Raw genomic sequence first — 16,119 nt, 5'->3', positions numbered from 1 at the left:
CTGGATTTTTTGCTGTGTAGCTGGATTCTGATTCTTGTTACAGATTATTGACAAAATTTGATGTCAAGATCGGATGTGCAGAAGAGCAAGGCAGGGTTTTTTTTTAATGCTGCTGTGATTATGCCACAGCAGGCCTCTTGAGACATATTAGATACTATAAAAACCCACAGGCACTAGTGGCAGAAAATAAACAGAACTCATTGCTTGAAATTTTAATGAAGATGCCATGACAGTCATTTCACAAAATATATCAGAAGTTATTGCTTACATTGTTGGTAATTTCTTTAAAGTGTGTTTATGAGACTGTTGAATTATTATTGTGCTAGCCATTTATTTAATTATTAATTCACTAATCCAACTGACTTCTAAAATCTAAACAGACTTTACATTTCTTCACATTGAATTCTACGTCAAACACTGTGGCTAATCATATTCCAAGGTGATGAGCAGTGTTTGTTTTTTGGTGTAAAAATTTAATGATATTGTTTTCTCTCTTTCTCAGGTCAGTGAAAGTATCCCTTGTGTAAGGAAAATGGGAAATGACACATATTTTTACTTCATGTTGTTTGAAAACCTTGGGTGCATAAAATATGTTTTTTTCAGTTTGGGGTTTATTTTTTACTGTGTTGTCATATATTCCAATGTTCTTATTATTCTTGCTGTATTTCTGGAAAAGACATTGCACCAACCCATGTACATTTTGATTTCATGTTTGTCCATCAACTCTGTATATGGTACAACTGGTTTTTTCCCAAGGTTACTGACAGACCTGCTGTATGATACACACATAATCTCATATGAAGCTTGCCTCATACAGAGTTTTGTCATTTACTCATATGCAGCTTATGAGCTTACAATATTAATGCTAATGGCATTTGATAGGCTTGTTGCAATTAATAAACCTTTGCATTACAACAGCATAATTACCACACGTTTTCTAGCTATTTTAATAGTTATAGCATGGCTTTATCCAATGATTTTTGTTGGTTTTGCTGGTATTTTGACTGCCAGGCTGAAAATGTGTGATAACAAGTTGTTTAAGGTATACTGCCACAACTACGAAATTGTCAAACTATCTTGTGTGAACCATAATATTAATAATATTTATGGACTTACTATAACATTTACAACAATTTGTATCCCTTTGAGTTTTATTTTATATTCTTATGTCAAAATTATTATAATTTGTCAAAGAAGCTCAAAAGAGTTTAGGAGCAAAGCGTATCAAACTTGTATTCCACACATAGTTATCCTTGTTAATTTCTCAGTTGCTCTTTTTTGTGAGCTCACTTTGAGTCGGTTTGTGAATGGGGAAATTCCTATAGAGCTAGCTGTTATCCTTTCACTGGAATTTATTGTTATACCACCCTTTGTAAACCCTATTGTTTATGGTCTAAACTTTCCTGGTATCCGCAAAAAAATTAGACATCTTATAAAAGCCTCCACATAGCCTGCTTTGTTGTGATACTGATACACAGATAGCAAAGTTTAAATACATTTAAAGATAATTGTTTAATAAAGCAATCAATCAGCTTAATATGATTGTTGTTTTAATATGAAGTTTTCATGAACAACTTGAATGACATTGGGGTCAGTAAATTATCTTTAATGTTTTATTCTGGAAGTGAACTAATCCTTTAAAGCAAATACAAGTATTACTATTATATTTGTTGTTATCTCCCATTTATCTCTGTAGAATTGTACTAAAATAAAACAACTTCAGCTTCTGAGAACTGCTGCATGTATATTTTTTCATGTAATTATAATTCCCTTTTTTAGTTGGTCGCTCTCAATGTCATGTCGGTGAACGACGAATTTAGGATCTTGCTTCGATAGACCAATCTACTTTGAGTGTAAACTAAAAAAGCTGATGATCAGAGGTGGGTAATCCAGGGGCCAAAGAGTAAAAGTTAAAGAGATAATTAAGTGACTAATTAAATTAAGATTGTGCATTAGTGATGAACACCTGCTGTTAACAGTCAACATCACTGAAGAAAAGAGAAACTCAAGAACTACAACTGACTTTAAGCACAGCCTTGGATGAAATCAACTGGAAGAAAAAAAAAAACTGTGCCACCATAATTGTGGTGAGCATTTGCTTCAGTCGAGCTCTTGAGCCTTGAGCCTGCTGTCTGTTCACTGCTCTGTGTGTGCACTTCAGATGGGTTAAATGCAGAGTATGAATTCCATGTTTGGGTCACAAAAAAAGAGATGAAATCTCAGTATGTAAATGCCACCATAATGCTTCAATATTAAGGAATAAAAAAATAAACTGAATTTGGGATTAGGCATTTAGCCATGACCATTTATCATATGATTCTTAATAGTGGTGAAAAGAATTATTCATACTAGTGGTAGAAATTATGATTCTTTCTAGAGATTCGTTCATTTTCAGTTGGTTCACCAAAATGATTCGTTCAGTTAACATTTCTTCATATTACACAAAATATGCCAGTAGGTGGCAAAAAAAGAGTGTATTATGTGTTATGTCTTTAGTCAACGAACGTATTCACTTGTTACAAAAACTGATCTGGCTTTATTAAAATGTGTGCATAATCGCATTCAATATTTAAAGTCTAATTAAGTTGTTTAGATGAACAAAACACAAGGTTTTCTTGCCTAATTAGCATTTTAATTGTTTGGTCAGACAGTTTGTATATTATATATTCACATTCATAAATCTGGGATTAAATGGGAGTTGCTAAATATCAAAACAAGCGTATATGCACAGTACTGTACCTTTGCATTTTCCAAGATTGACATGTTAAATGGCAGACTTACCCAGTTTACTCTCATTCATTAAGTTCACGAACGAAATAAGCTATGTAACAGTTCATTTCATTCACGAATGACATTTATCCGTTCTTTCAGCTCGTTCACGAATGACATGTTTCAGTTCAGTCATTTCATTCACAAATGAGATGTACTAAATCATTCAACTCGTGGAAGAGCGACATGGGTATCAGTTCAGTCATTTCGTTCACGAACGATAAGATCTCCTGATCTAGTTCAGACTCATATGAAACTCGTTCATTGAAGGGCGTATTCGTTCACTACATTGAACAAATCACATACTCTGTTGCATCTCATACTCAAAGGCTATTGGTTCAAGGTTGAGTAATTCTTTGACAGGATGAAATGGTTCAGTTACCCGGTTCACCGAGCTGTGCTTGCACTACACTGTTAAAAATCGCTGTAAAAAAACGGCCAAATTTCGACAGTAACATACTGTTTTTCAGTAAAACAGTGCATTCTGGGTAATATTCATCGTTTTCGAGAAGGTAGCCTGCTGCTATATATCGTAAATTAACAACGTTCAAAGTCGACACTCAGCGGCTGTGTTTCAAATCACACCCTTCTCCCTCATTCACTATTCCCTACATGAGTTTACTAATATAGTCCACCTAACAGAGAGAATGAAAACTAATGGGTGAATTCAGACAATGATCAACAGCTGCTGTTAATGAGTAGAATCACTGAAGAAAAAAGAAACAAGACAAACACAAGAAATACAACTGACTTCAGCCACAGCTTTAGATGAAATCAACTGAAGATTTAAACAATCAACAAACAGCTTTATCAACTTCACTCATTACTAACCGGACTGACTTTATTTCTATCAGATCAGAGATCAGAGATCAAAAGATCTTATTGAGAATTACAGAGATGTAGATGATAATGTTAGTTTCGTTTAGCATCACCATTGCGGAGATCAGTGTTTGCTTTAGTTGGGCTCCTGACCCTTGACTTTTGTACTTTAAATTTTGTTTCATTGCTATATTTGTATCTTTATGATACATCTATTACAGCAATATTAATCTTGATGATCAAGTGATTATGACTGTTTCTGTCAGGCATGATCTACTAGACTGACTTGTTAAAATAGTCAAATAATAATTTGGTGTTGAAATATGTGAGTGAATAATACTTTTCTTTTGTTTGTTTCTTCAAATTTATAAGATTGAACGGTAATGTGATTATCTGGATATGGATTTTTGAGCTTTAAATATTTTGGGCAGCAGTCCTCACAACACTGAAAGAGAGACATCAACAATCAGCATATGAATCTCAACAATGGTGACAATCAAAAGGTTTATGATGCAATGCATGCTGGGTACCAGTACAGGATAAAACTCATCCATGATTCCCAGCATGCATTGCGGCATGAATAAATTATGCCACTGAATTGTTCACTTATTTTCTTGAATTCTTATGTGCTTATCATTTTGCATTTGTTTTAAGTTTTAGTAGCATGTGTTGTGATGTTCAGAACTGATCTGTTCATTTATTTTGTGGATTGTCACCATTGCTGTGATTCATACGCTGATTCTTGATGTTTCTGTTTAAATTTCAGCAAAGGTTTTTTTCTTTTTTTATTATGAGTGAAATTTTCTTAACAGTCTTTTATAACTTATGGCTCAGCAGTGTTCCTTCTTATGCTGTAGTATCAATAAGAGAAGAGACATGGGATTAGATCAGAAATAATAGTATTTGTTCTTGTCAATCTATAAACAACATCAGATTTTTTTTCTTCTGTGTACTTTTGTTTTGCTATAACAGGTTCCAAAGGCGCATTGTTACAGCATGTTAAAAAAAAAAAAAAAACCTTAATTGTTGAAAAGTCACGTTCAAGAGCCTAACTAAAGTAAACACTGATCTCCATCATGGTAGTGAAAAAAACACCTAAACTTATTTAACTCTCCATAAGTTCTTCTGTAGACATCTGACAGAAATAAAGTCAGTCTGGTAAGTAATGTGAATCTGGTGAAGCTGTTTTAGTAGTTGTTTAATCAGATCTTGAGATATTTGATGTATTCTTTTATTCAGTTGATTTCATCTAAGGCTGTGGTTGAAGTAATTTGTAGTTCTTGTGTTTCTCTTTGCTTCAGTGATTCTGCAGGTGTTTGTCACTAATGCTCAATCATCAATTAATCACCGAATTATCTCATTAACTTCACTGATTCGGTGTTACTCTAACACTCTGTAGTGTGCACACATTATACGTGTTCATTTTAAAGGGTTTAAAGGGTTAAAGATTTAAGATGAAGAAAAAACAGCATTGAACATAATTTAACAGTAATAAACTGTAATTAATTTACAGGAAACAAACTGTAGAAAAACAGTTATTTACTGGCACCCCTGCTGCCAGTAAATTACTGTTTTTCTACTGTTTCTTGCCGTAAATAAATGTTTTCCAGCAAAAAAAGTGTTTTTCTACAGTTTGTTGCCGTTAAGTCAAGGAAAAACAGTAATATACTGTAAAATGTAAACGTCAGATTTACCAAATGAAAAAAAAAGTTAATTTACCTAAAATATTTGTGAACATCCATAGAAAAAAAATTAGGCAAAGTCATACACTGATAATGAGAGTAAATACTGAACTTGACTGTATTAATGTGTGTTTGCACAAGAGAGATCGTTTAGTTTAATGTAGTTTGGTTGTTCACCATTGTGCTGGAGAGTAGAGCCTGTGCTTCAGTCAATGATGAGCCACAAATTCTGATCTTCTGCTGCTTTATATAAAGGCAGTAAATGTGGAGTTGCTGATACAGTGGTGATCTCTGTGTTAAGCACTTCAGCACATACATGTGTGCTATAGCTGACAATGAGCTGCAGTGATTTGAGTAAAAGTGATGTATTTAGTTACTTTATTACTGCACATTAAGTGTTTGCATCGTTATATTAAGAAAAATTCCTTCTCAGTGGACTCAAATGAAATAAGTTCATAGTACTAACATCGTAGGAATGCTAGTTTTAAAAACTCGAACTGTTTGAAGCAGTGGGAGTGGAGTTAATTTCCATGGTAGAATTTACGGTAAAATACTGTTAAAAAATAAGAGCGGTAAATTAATGGTTAAGAGCTGTAAATTAACAGTACTTTACTGGCACCCCTGCTGCCAGAAAATTACTGTTATTTAACGGCAAAATTTTTTACAGTGTACTAATAGCGCCGTGCTGCTGTGGAGCACTGTAAAAAAATTTGCCGTTAAATAACAGTAATTTTCTGGCAGCAGGGGTGCCAGTAAAGTACTGTTAATTTACAGCTCTTAACCATTAATTTACCACTCTTATTTTTTAACAGTATTTTACCGTAAATTCTACCATGGAAATTAACTCCACTCCCACTGCTTCAAACAGTTCGAGTTTTTAAACTAGCATTCCTACGATGTTAGTACTATGAACTTATTTCATTTGAGTCCACTGAGAAGGAATATTTCTTACACTTAATGTGCAGTAATAAAGTAACTAAATACATGACTTTTACTCAAATCACTGCAGCTCATTGTCAGCTGTATTACACATGTATGTGCTGAAGTACTTAACACAGAGATCACCACTGTATCAGCGACTCCACATTTACTGCCTTTATATAAAGCAGCAGAAAATCAGAATTTGTGGCTCATCATTGACTGAAGCACCGGCTCTACTCTACAGCACAATGGTGAACAACCAAACTACATTAAACTAAACGATCTCTCTTGTGCAAACACACATTAATACAGTCAAGTTCAGTATTTACTCTCATTATCAGTGTATGACTTTGCCTAATTTTTTTTCTATGGATGTTCACAAATATTTTAGTTAAATTAACTTATTTTTCATTTGGTCAATCTGACGTTTACATTTTACAGTATATTACTGTTTTTCCTTGACTTGACGGCAAAAAACTGTAGAAAAACACTTTTTTTTTGCTGGCAACAATTAATTTACAGCAGTAGGGGTGCCAGTAAATAACTGTTTTTCTACAGTTTGTTTCCTGTAAATTAATTACAGTTTATTACTGTTAAATTATGTTTCATTCTGTTTTTTCTTCAACTTAAATCTTTAACCCTTTAAACCCCACAAGAAAATCCTCAGTTTTAAATGAACACTTATAATGTGTGCACACTACAGAGTGTTAGAGTAACACTGAATCAGTGAAGTTAATGAGATAATTCGGTGATTAATTGATGATTGAGCATTAGTGATAAACACCTGCAGAATCACTGAAGGAAAGAGAAACACAAGAACTACAAATGACTTCAGCCACAGCCTTAGATGAAATCAACTGAATAAAAGAATACATCAAATCTCTCAAGATCTGATTAAACAACTACTAAAACAGCTTCACCAGATTCACATTACTAACCAGACTGACTTTATTTCTGTCAGATGTCTACAGAAGAACTTATGGAGAGTTAAATAGGTTTAGGTGTTTTTTTCACTACCATGATGGAGATCAGTGTTTACTTTAGTTGGGCTCTTGAACGTGACTTTTCAACAACTAAGGTTTTTTTTTTTTTTTTCATGCTGTAACAATGCGCCTTTGGAACCTGTTATAGCAAAACAAAAGTACACAGAAGAAAAAAAATCTTTGTTTAGATTGACAAGAACAAATACTATTATTTCTGATCTAATCCCATATCTCTTCTCTTATTGAATATTGATACTACAGCATGAGAAGGAACACTGCTGAGCCATAAGTTATGAAAGACTGTTAAGAAAATGTCACTCATAATAAATAAAAAAAAACCTTTGCTGAAATTTAGACAGAAATATCAAGAATCAGCGTATGAATCACAACAATGGTGACAATCCACAAAATAAATGAACAGATCAGTTCTGAACATCACAACACATGCTACTAAAACTTAAAACAAATGCAAAATTATAAGCACATAAGAATTCAAGAAAATAAGTGAACAAATCAGGGGCATAATTTATTCATGCCGCAATGCATGCTGGGAATCATGGATGAGTTTTATCCTGTGCTGGTACCCAGCATGCATTGCATCATGAACCTTTTGATTGTCACCATTGTTGAGATTCATATGCTGATTGTTGATTTCTCTCTTTGAGTGTTGTGGGGACTGCTGCCCGAAATACTTTTTAACTAAAACTAGTCGTTAAATCCATAAATACTGGTTATCTCACTACTTTTCAATCTTACTAAATTAGTGATGGAAATTTTGATTCTTTTGAGAGATTCGTTCGTTTTCAGTTCGTTCACCAAAACGATTCGTTCAGATTCGTTCACTGATTCGTTCAGTTACAAGTTCTTTAAATTACATATATAAGCCACCAAGTGCACGAAAAAGTCAACGATTGTACTCTATTACTAATTACTTGTTAACAGAAAACTGATTTGACATAATTAAAATGTGTAATGTAGTCGTTGAAAAATAAAATAAGGTTCAGATGACCAAAACAAGGTTTTCTTGCATATAAACATTTTAATTGTTTGGTCAGACATTTACACATTAATAAATCGTACACTTATGTTCTGTATGTTAAATATGAATATGTATGAACTAGCTTATGTGCATAGTATCCTAACTGTTGCGCTTTGCAACCGCTTTCTGATCATTGCTGAACGAGACTGACATGCTGAATGACCGACCTACGCGGTACACGTATTCATTCACGAACGACATGTAGTTCGTTCACGAACGAGATGTCTCTCTCGTTCAGACTCAAAGCAGTGACTGAGTCAGTGATGGGCGTATTCGCTCATTAGATTCAACATGCCCCTTCACAGCACGAACTGGATTGCTATTTGCCGACGTATTGCAAATGAGACCTAACCGACTTAACCAATACTGTCACATTTGTTTGTTTTGTTTTTTTTTAGAGGAGTGCATGACATGACTCAAACGTAATTAAGTAATTTAATTACTTCTATTTATTTATTTAAAAGAACTGTTCAAAAATAAAACAACAATAAAAATAAATATTACAAAATGCAGAAAAAACACCAGTGCTTACAGTACTCTGACTGTACAATAGTCAAGTAAATTGCTCGAAGTGCAAAACAAACCAAGTCTAAAACACAGTAGTGCAAAAATAATTATAAGATACACTGGTAAAGAGTAGTGTAAAGTTGAATCAAGTTAACAAATTCACTTTTTAAGTTTCTCTGAGAATGTAAGAGCAGCACGTAAACAGTAGTGCAAATATTAAAACTAAACAGTATTTAAAGTGCAAAAATATACGAAAAAATGCCAAAACACAGCAGTGCAAAAATACAAAACAGAGTTTCAAAATCTCAAAACAGAGCTGCATGAAAAAAGACCCTGACACATAAGCAGGGTTACCAACAACATGATTATTTTAGGTTGGCATTTAAAAATATCAGTTGTCGGGCCTTAGAGGGGCTGATTCTGCTTCTTCTTTCAGATATTATCTGTCCCATCTTGCTGAAAATTCTTTCTGATGGAACAGATGTTGCCACAAGGCAAAGCCTTTCCAGCATAAGTTGGGTCAGTCTGGGGTAAATCAGTGCCCGGTTTTGCCACCAGAGTAGTGGGTTGGAGGACCTTGCTAGCAGGGGCTCCTCTGAATACGACCGCATTTCCAAAACAGCCTCTGCTGAAGAACTTGTTCTTGTCACTAGACCTGCAACTTGTTCATCAAAATCACCCCACACCAAGCTTTCTTGTGTTTCTTGTAGTGGCTGAGATGATGCTTCTGCTGCCTGTTGCTGCTCTGTTTGATGTGCTGAGGAGGACAATCTTACTCTCCCAGCGGCATTTTTGAGTCTCTGGAAGGCTTCATTTGCTGCATGGTCATCTGAAAAGGCCCTTTTTTTGAACCTTGGGTCCAGTGCAGATGCTTCTGAGAACAGATGGTGAAATTCCACCTTGTGGAACCTGGTAGCCATGTCTTTGGTCATTGTCTCAAGCATGTCCATGATAGGTTTTCTGAACCCTCCTGACCTCAGGTATCTTGTGCTTATTTTTTGGAGACTGCGTGACAGCAGGATCACCTTAGAGGCAGTCACATAGCTGTTGTGAGCAAAAACAACAATTACATTTAATAAATGCAGTATAATAATAAATAATTAATAATATGAAATGTCCTGCATTACTGTGGCAATAACAATGCCACTTACACTAATTTATCTTTACATTTTACAGTCTGCAAAAGCTGTTTTCACAACACAGTTTTTATAATGTTTTTAAATGTAAATAATGTTTTAAAAGTACAATAAAATTATAAAATTAAATCAAATCTGTTATAAAACAATAATTGTTGTAAGAGTATTTTTACATACCTCTCACCACTTATTTCCACTGTGACTTCTTCAAATGGTCTTAAAACCTCACAGGCTTCTTCCATTTCTTTCCACTCCTCCTGTGTCAGGGTTTCCAGTCTGGCACTTACCAGTGCAAGTGTGGTGTTGATGGCATCCTTGTTATCAAGAAATCTCTGTAACATATAAAAGGTTGAGTTCCATCGTGTTGGGCAGTCTTGTTTCAGTTTTAACTCCGGCAAACCCATCTGCTGCTGAGTTGCCTTAAGTTTTTCAGCTGCCACTGTGCTACGGTGCATGTACTCCACAATTGCTTTGATCTTATTCAGTGTATTTTGGATTACACTGAGTCCACCCCTCACAATCAAGTTAATTGTATGAGCAAAGCATGGGAGATGCTTCCATGAGGTTTTGTGAATGGCCAGGCTTATGTTGTGAGCATTGTCAGTAACACAAGCTACTATTTTGTCAGTTATGTTCCACTCCCTGGCAATTCTTAAAAGACTGTCTGCAAGATTGTCTGCAGTGTGCCTTTCAGCAAATTCAAAACAATCCAGCAGACATGACTCCATTTTAAAATTTTCAATGAAGTGGCATGTAACTGACATAAAACCACATGTGGCCCTAGATGTCCAGCAGTCTGTTGTGAGGCACACAGCTGATGCCTTGCCAACTTTTTCCATAACTTGTTCACGAATCTTCGAAAACATTTCTGGAATTATTGATTTTGACAGGGTTTGCCTGCTGGGCAATATATAGGAGGGGTTTAAGGCCTTTGTAAATGCTCTGAATCCTCTGTCCTCCACAATAGAAAAAGGTTGCAGATCCAATGCAAACAACCTTGCCAGGTCCTCATCCACTGTCTTTTGTCTAAGTGGGTCAAGTGGCCGAGCCACAAAGTGTGTTAGAGTGGTCTGCCCTGCTCGTCGTCTGCGTGGGACAGTCATATGAGGAGTGCTGGTAGTGGCAGTTGATGTAGAAGGAGGTTGTGCAGTGCTGGTACTGCTGGATGTTCCAGGCTCCTCAGCTTGTTCAGTTTCCCTTTGTGTCAGCTGCACAGATGGATGCTTCACCTTTAGATGCCTGTTAAGATTAGCTGTAGATCCTCCTTTAAATGACAAATGTCCTTTACAAATTGTACACACAGCTTGTGTTGGAGACACCTCATTAAAATAACTCCATACTACACTTCTCCTTCTGGTGCCACTCATTTTTAAATCAGCCGTCAAATGCTGCTGTGACTATCAGTAGTTTGATGCCCCTCACTTAGCTCAAACCAAGTAAAAAACGTTTCATTACAATGATTAAGTGTACATTACTTTTCTGCAAATGTACCAACATGAGCTGAATTCTATCGTTCAACAACGGGTTCTTTTCATTAACGTCACGAACGACATGCACCTTCGTTCGTTCAAATCGTTCACGAACGAGATGATCTCTCTCTCAGATTCAAATTTCAAAGCAGCGACTCGTTCAGAGAAGGGCGTATTCGTTCAGTAAATTGAACAAATCACATGCTCGGTCACATCTCAAACTCGAAGGCTATTGGCTCCAGGTTTAATCATTCTTTGACAGTTCACAGCTACCCGGTTCACTGATCTGCGCATGCGCTACTAACAGCGCCGCGCTGATGTGGTGGGAGGAACTTCAGTGAACGAGAAATATGAGTCAATTGACTGTGTGAACGAGAACGATTCGTTCACCTAAAAGATTCGTTCAAAAAGAACGATTCGTTCACGAACGTAACATCACTATACTAAATTGAAGTGTCATTGACTCAAATATTTCAACACCAAATTAATATTTGATTATTATAGTAACACTTTAAGTCAGTCTAGTAGATCATGCCTGTTAGAAACAACCATAATCACTTGACTATCAAAATTAATACTGCTATAACAGATGTATCATAAAGATACAAATACAGCAATAAAACAAAATGTAAAGTGTAAAAGTCAATGGTCAGGAGCCCAACTAAAGCAAACACTGATCTCCACAATGGTGACGCTAAACGAAACAGTAACATTCTCATCTAAATCTCTTTAATTCTCAATAAGATCTTTTGATCTCTGTTCTCTGATCTGACAGAAATAAAGTCAGTCTGGTTAGTAATGTGTGAAGTTGGTGAAGCTGTTTGTTGATCGTTTAAATCTTCAGTTGATTTCATCTAAGGCTGTGGCTGAAGTCAGTTGTATTTCATGTGTTTGTCTTGTTATGTTTTTTTTTTCTTCAGTGATTTTACTCATTAACAGCAGCTGTTGATCATTGTCTGAATTCACTCATTAGTGTTCATTCTCTCTGTCAGGTGGACTATATTAGTAAACTCATGTAGGGAATAGTGAATGAGGGTGTAGGGTGTGATTTGAAACACAGCCGCTGAGTGTCGAATTTGAACGTTGTTATTTTACGATATATAGCAGCAGGCTACTTCTCGAAAACGATATTACCCAGAATGCACTGTTTAAATGAAAAACAGTATTTTACTGTCGAAATTTGGCCGTTTTTTTACAGCGATTTTTAACAGTGAGGGACGAAATTCACTTAACGAGAAATATGAGTCAGAGGATTACGTGAACGAGAACGATTCGTTCACCTAAAAGATTCATTCAAAAAGAACGATTCGTTCACGAACGACACATCACTAATTCATACTGCAGTGCATTATGGGAGGTTTTCATGTATTGCAACATGAAGCATTTTGTTGATTGTCACCATTGCAGAGATTCATATGCTGGTTCTTGATATCTCTGTGTGTCTAAAAAACACTGGAGTTTAAACTTCTCTATGTGTTACATAAATGTAAAATTAAATCGCTGTATGTATTAGAACAATGCCTTTTTTGTGTATGCTGTAGTTTCACTGGGATTATTCAAAACCTAAATATGTGAAAAAAAAGAAAGAATATTATTTCAGACATAAACCAGCTCATTGTGATTATATGTTCTTCATAAATTAGAGATCTCTTTTCTCCACAATATTACATACGGCAAGAGATCTCACACAACAAGTCAAGGGTCAAGAACACAACTAATTCAAACACTGATCTCCATGATGGTGGCATCATTTTAACTAATAAAACATCAACATCTGATCCTCTGTAGTTCTCAATAACAGCAGGTGTTAATCATTAATACACAATCATTTAATTAGTCACTTAATTATCTCATTAACTTTAACTCTTTGAGGACTTGGGATTTGACTCAAAACTAGTTTGTAACTTGGAATGAATGACTTTTCTTCCACTGGTGAAATCAGCTGCTGACTTTATGGGTGGAACAAAAATATGGCAGGACTTTTACTCTTTGGCCCCTGGATTACCCACCTCTGTCTATAACGTGTCATAAAACACACACCATTCAAAATACCATATTTTCATTCATTTCTCAGTCTTGCAAAGATCACTGCCATTTGTTCAACATTAAACTTTCCATATCTTCACACATTTAATAACACTCTCTGGATTATAAAACATTGGTTAAAGTTGCAGAGATTACCTTGAACAGCATACACAAAAAAAGACATTGCTCCAACATGTACAGGGAGTTAATTTTAAATTTCTGTAACACATATATAAGTTTAAACTCCAGTGCTTTTTAGACACACACAGATATCAAGAACCATCATATGAATCTCTCCAAAAAAAAAGAAAAGAAAAAAAAATTCACCAAACTCTTTAATAAAGTCTGTATGGTACAATCGCTACAACTCTCAAAATGCACTGCAGCATGATCAATTATTTTCACCACTATTTATCATATGATCCTCATTAGTGGTGAAAATAATTGGTCATGGCTAAATGCCTAATCCTAAACTCAGTTTATTTTTTTATTCCTTAATATTGAAGCATTATGGTGACATTTACGTAATGAGATTAGCTCTCTTTTTTGTGAAAGTGACATACAGTTCCTCTCTAACCACTAAGGAACAAATTATTTTATCTAAGAGTATAATCAAGAAATTTAAATTGAGATCATACTGTCATCAAAAGCATAAATTATCTGCTAGATTAAGATTTATATCAGCATCACAAAAATGTTAGCTGTAAAACAATAATGCAATTGCTTAGTGGCAAATTTATAGAAACTGCTTAAAGGCTCAAGAGCTCCACTGAAGCAAATACTCTTCACAATTATGGTGGCACGTTTTTTTTTCCTTTCAGTTGATTTCATCCAAGGATGTGCTTAAGTCAAGTCAAGTCACCTTTATTTATATAGCGCTTTAAACAAAATACATTGTGTTAAAGCAACTGAACAACATTCATTGGGAAAACAGTGTGTCAATAATGCAAAATGACAGTTAAAGGCAGTTCATCATTGAGTTCAGTGATGTCATCTCTGTTCAGTTTAAATAGTGTCTGTGCATTTATTTGCAATCAAGTCAACGATATCGCTGTAGATGAAGTGACCCCAACTAAGCAAGCCAGAGGCGACAGCGGCAAGGAACCGAAACAGCCTGGAATTGAAGTACTGGTTTCGTCTGGTCAGAGTCAGATTGTGCAAAAGAATCATCTGTTTCCTGTGGTCTTGTCCTGGTGGTCATCTGAAACAAGGTCTTTACAGGGGATCCGTATCTGGGGCTAGGTGCTGATACACCATCTGGTCTGGATACGTACTGGATCCGGGTGACTGCAGTGACCCTCTGATCTGGATACAGACTGGATCTGGTGGCTACGGTGACATCGGAATAAGAGCGAAACAGACTAATTCTTCTAATGATGTAGCAAGTACATCGGGTGGTAAGGGAAGTGTTCCCGGTTCCGGGTTTACCTAATTAACGCAGCCTAAAAATCCTTTAACGGATTTGGATATTAAAAGCATATTAGTATGTTATGTGTAAGCCAGGTTAAAGAGATGGGTCATTAATCCAGAATGCAAGAGTATGTCTGCCTCCCAAACAACGTTAGGTAGGTTATTCCAGAGTTTAGGCGCCAAATAGGAAAAGGATCTGCCGCCCGCAGTTGATTTTGAAATTCGAGTTTGGAGAACGTAGCGGACGTAGAGGATTATAATGTAAAAGGAGCTCATTCAAATACTGAGGTGGTAAACCATTCAGGGCTTTATAAGTAATAAGCAATATTTTAAAATCTATATGATGTTTGATAGGGAGCCAGTGCAGTGTTGACAGGACCAGGCTAATATGGTCATACTTCCTGGTTCTAGTAAGAACTCTTGCTGCTGCATTTTGGACTAGCTGTAGTTTGTTTACTAAGCATGCAGAACAACCACCCAATAATGCATTACAATAATCTAACCTTGAGGTCATAAATGCATGGATTAACATTTCTGCATTTGACATTGAGAGCATAGGCCGTAATTTAGATATATTTTTGAAATGGAAACATGCAGTTTTACAAATGCTAGAAACTTGGCTTTCTAAGGAAAGATTGCGATCAAATAGCACACCTATGTTCCTAACTGATGCCGAAGAATTTACAGAGTTTTTAGGTCCTATAATTAACACCTCTGTTTTTTCAGAATTTAGCAGTAAGAAATTACTTGTCATCCAGTTTTTTATATCGATTATGCATTCCATTCATTTTTAAAATTGGTGTGTTTCACCGGGCCGCAAAGAAATATAGAGCTGAGTATCATCAGCATAACAGTGAAAGCTTCCTGATGATATCTCCCAAGGGTAAAATATAAAGCATGAAGAGTAGCGGCCCTAGAACTTAGCCTTGAGGTACTCCATACTACACTTGTGATCGATATGATACATCTTCATTCACTGCTATGAACTGATGGCGGTCATACAAGTATGATTTAAACCATGCTAATGCACTTCCATTAATGCCAACAAAGTGTTCAAGTCTATGCAAAAGAATGTTGTGGTCAACTGTGTCAAATGTAGCAATAAGATCAAATAAAAAGAGATACAACCACTATCAGATGATAAGAGCAGGTCATTTGTAACTCTAAGGAGAGCAGTCTCTGTACTTGTGATGGGATTTATGGCTCTTTGAGGGGATCCGGATCTTCGCGTTCCGTTCCTTTCAAAGAGCCGTTCAAAAGAAATATTGATTATTACCTCATTTGTCATGTGTGGACTATATTCCATAGGGTTGCACAAATCCCTCTGCTTAGACAGTGACATCACTATTTTGGATTTAC

The 16,119-nt window shown here is 35.6% G+C and overlaps 1 protein-coding gene across 1 annotated transcript; it reads left to right on the top strand.

Moving 5' to 3' along the window:
* Nucleotides 1-532: 532 nt before the first annotated feature.
* Nucleotides 533-10,578, top strand: LOC128028885 (olfactory receptor 51I2-like). Its single transcript, XM_052616202.1, has 3 exons — nucleotides 533-1,428; nucleotides 10,263-10,305; nucleotides 10,516-10,578. The coding sequence occupies exons 1-3, from the start codon at nucleotides 533-535 to the stop codon at nucleotides 10,576-10,578; spliced, it is 1,002 nt and encodes a 333-aa protein (XP_052472162.1).
* Nucleotides 10,579-16,119: the final 5,541 nt, after the last annotated feature.

The sequence above is a fragment of the Carassius gibelio genome, chromosome A15, assembly GCF_023724105.1.
Source record: "Carassius gibelio isolate Cgi1373 ecotype wild population from Czech Republic chromosome A15, carGib1.2-hapl.c, whole genome shotgun sequence".
Classification (NCBI taxonomy): Eukaryota; Metazoa; Chordata; class Actinopteri; order Cypriniformes; family Cyprinidae; genus Carassius; species Carassius gibelio.
The sequence above is the reverse complement of the archived record's forward strand: the minus strand, read 5'-3'. Positions and strand labels throughout refer to the sequence as shown.

Excerpts from the sequence above, each read along its gene's own strand:
- LOC128028885 (XM_052616202.1), top strand. The coding sequence starts at position 533 with ATGGGAAATGACACATATTTTTACTTCATGTTGTTTGAAAACCTTGGG. Across the intron at positions 1,429-10,262 it reads ATCCGCAAAAAAATTAGACA|GCTGCTGAGTTGCCTTAAGT; the intron begins TCTTATAAAAGC and ends GCAAACCCATCT. Across the intron at positions 10,306-10,515 it reads TCAGCTGCCACTGTGCTACG|ACTGTCTGCAAGATTGTCTG; the intron begins GTGCATGTACTC and ends AATTCTTAAAAG.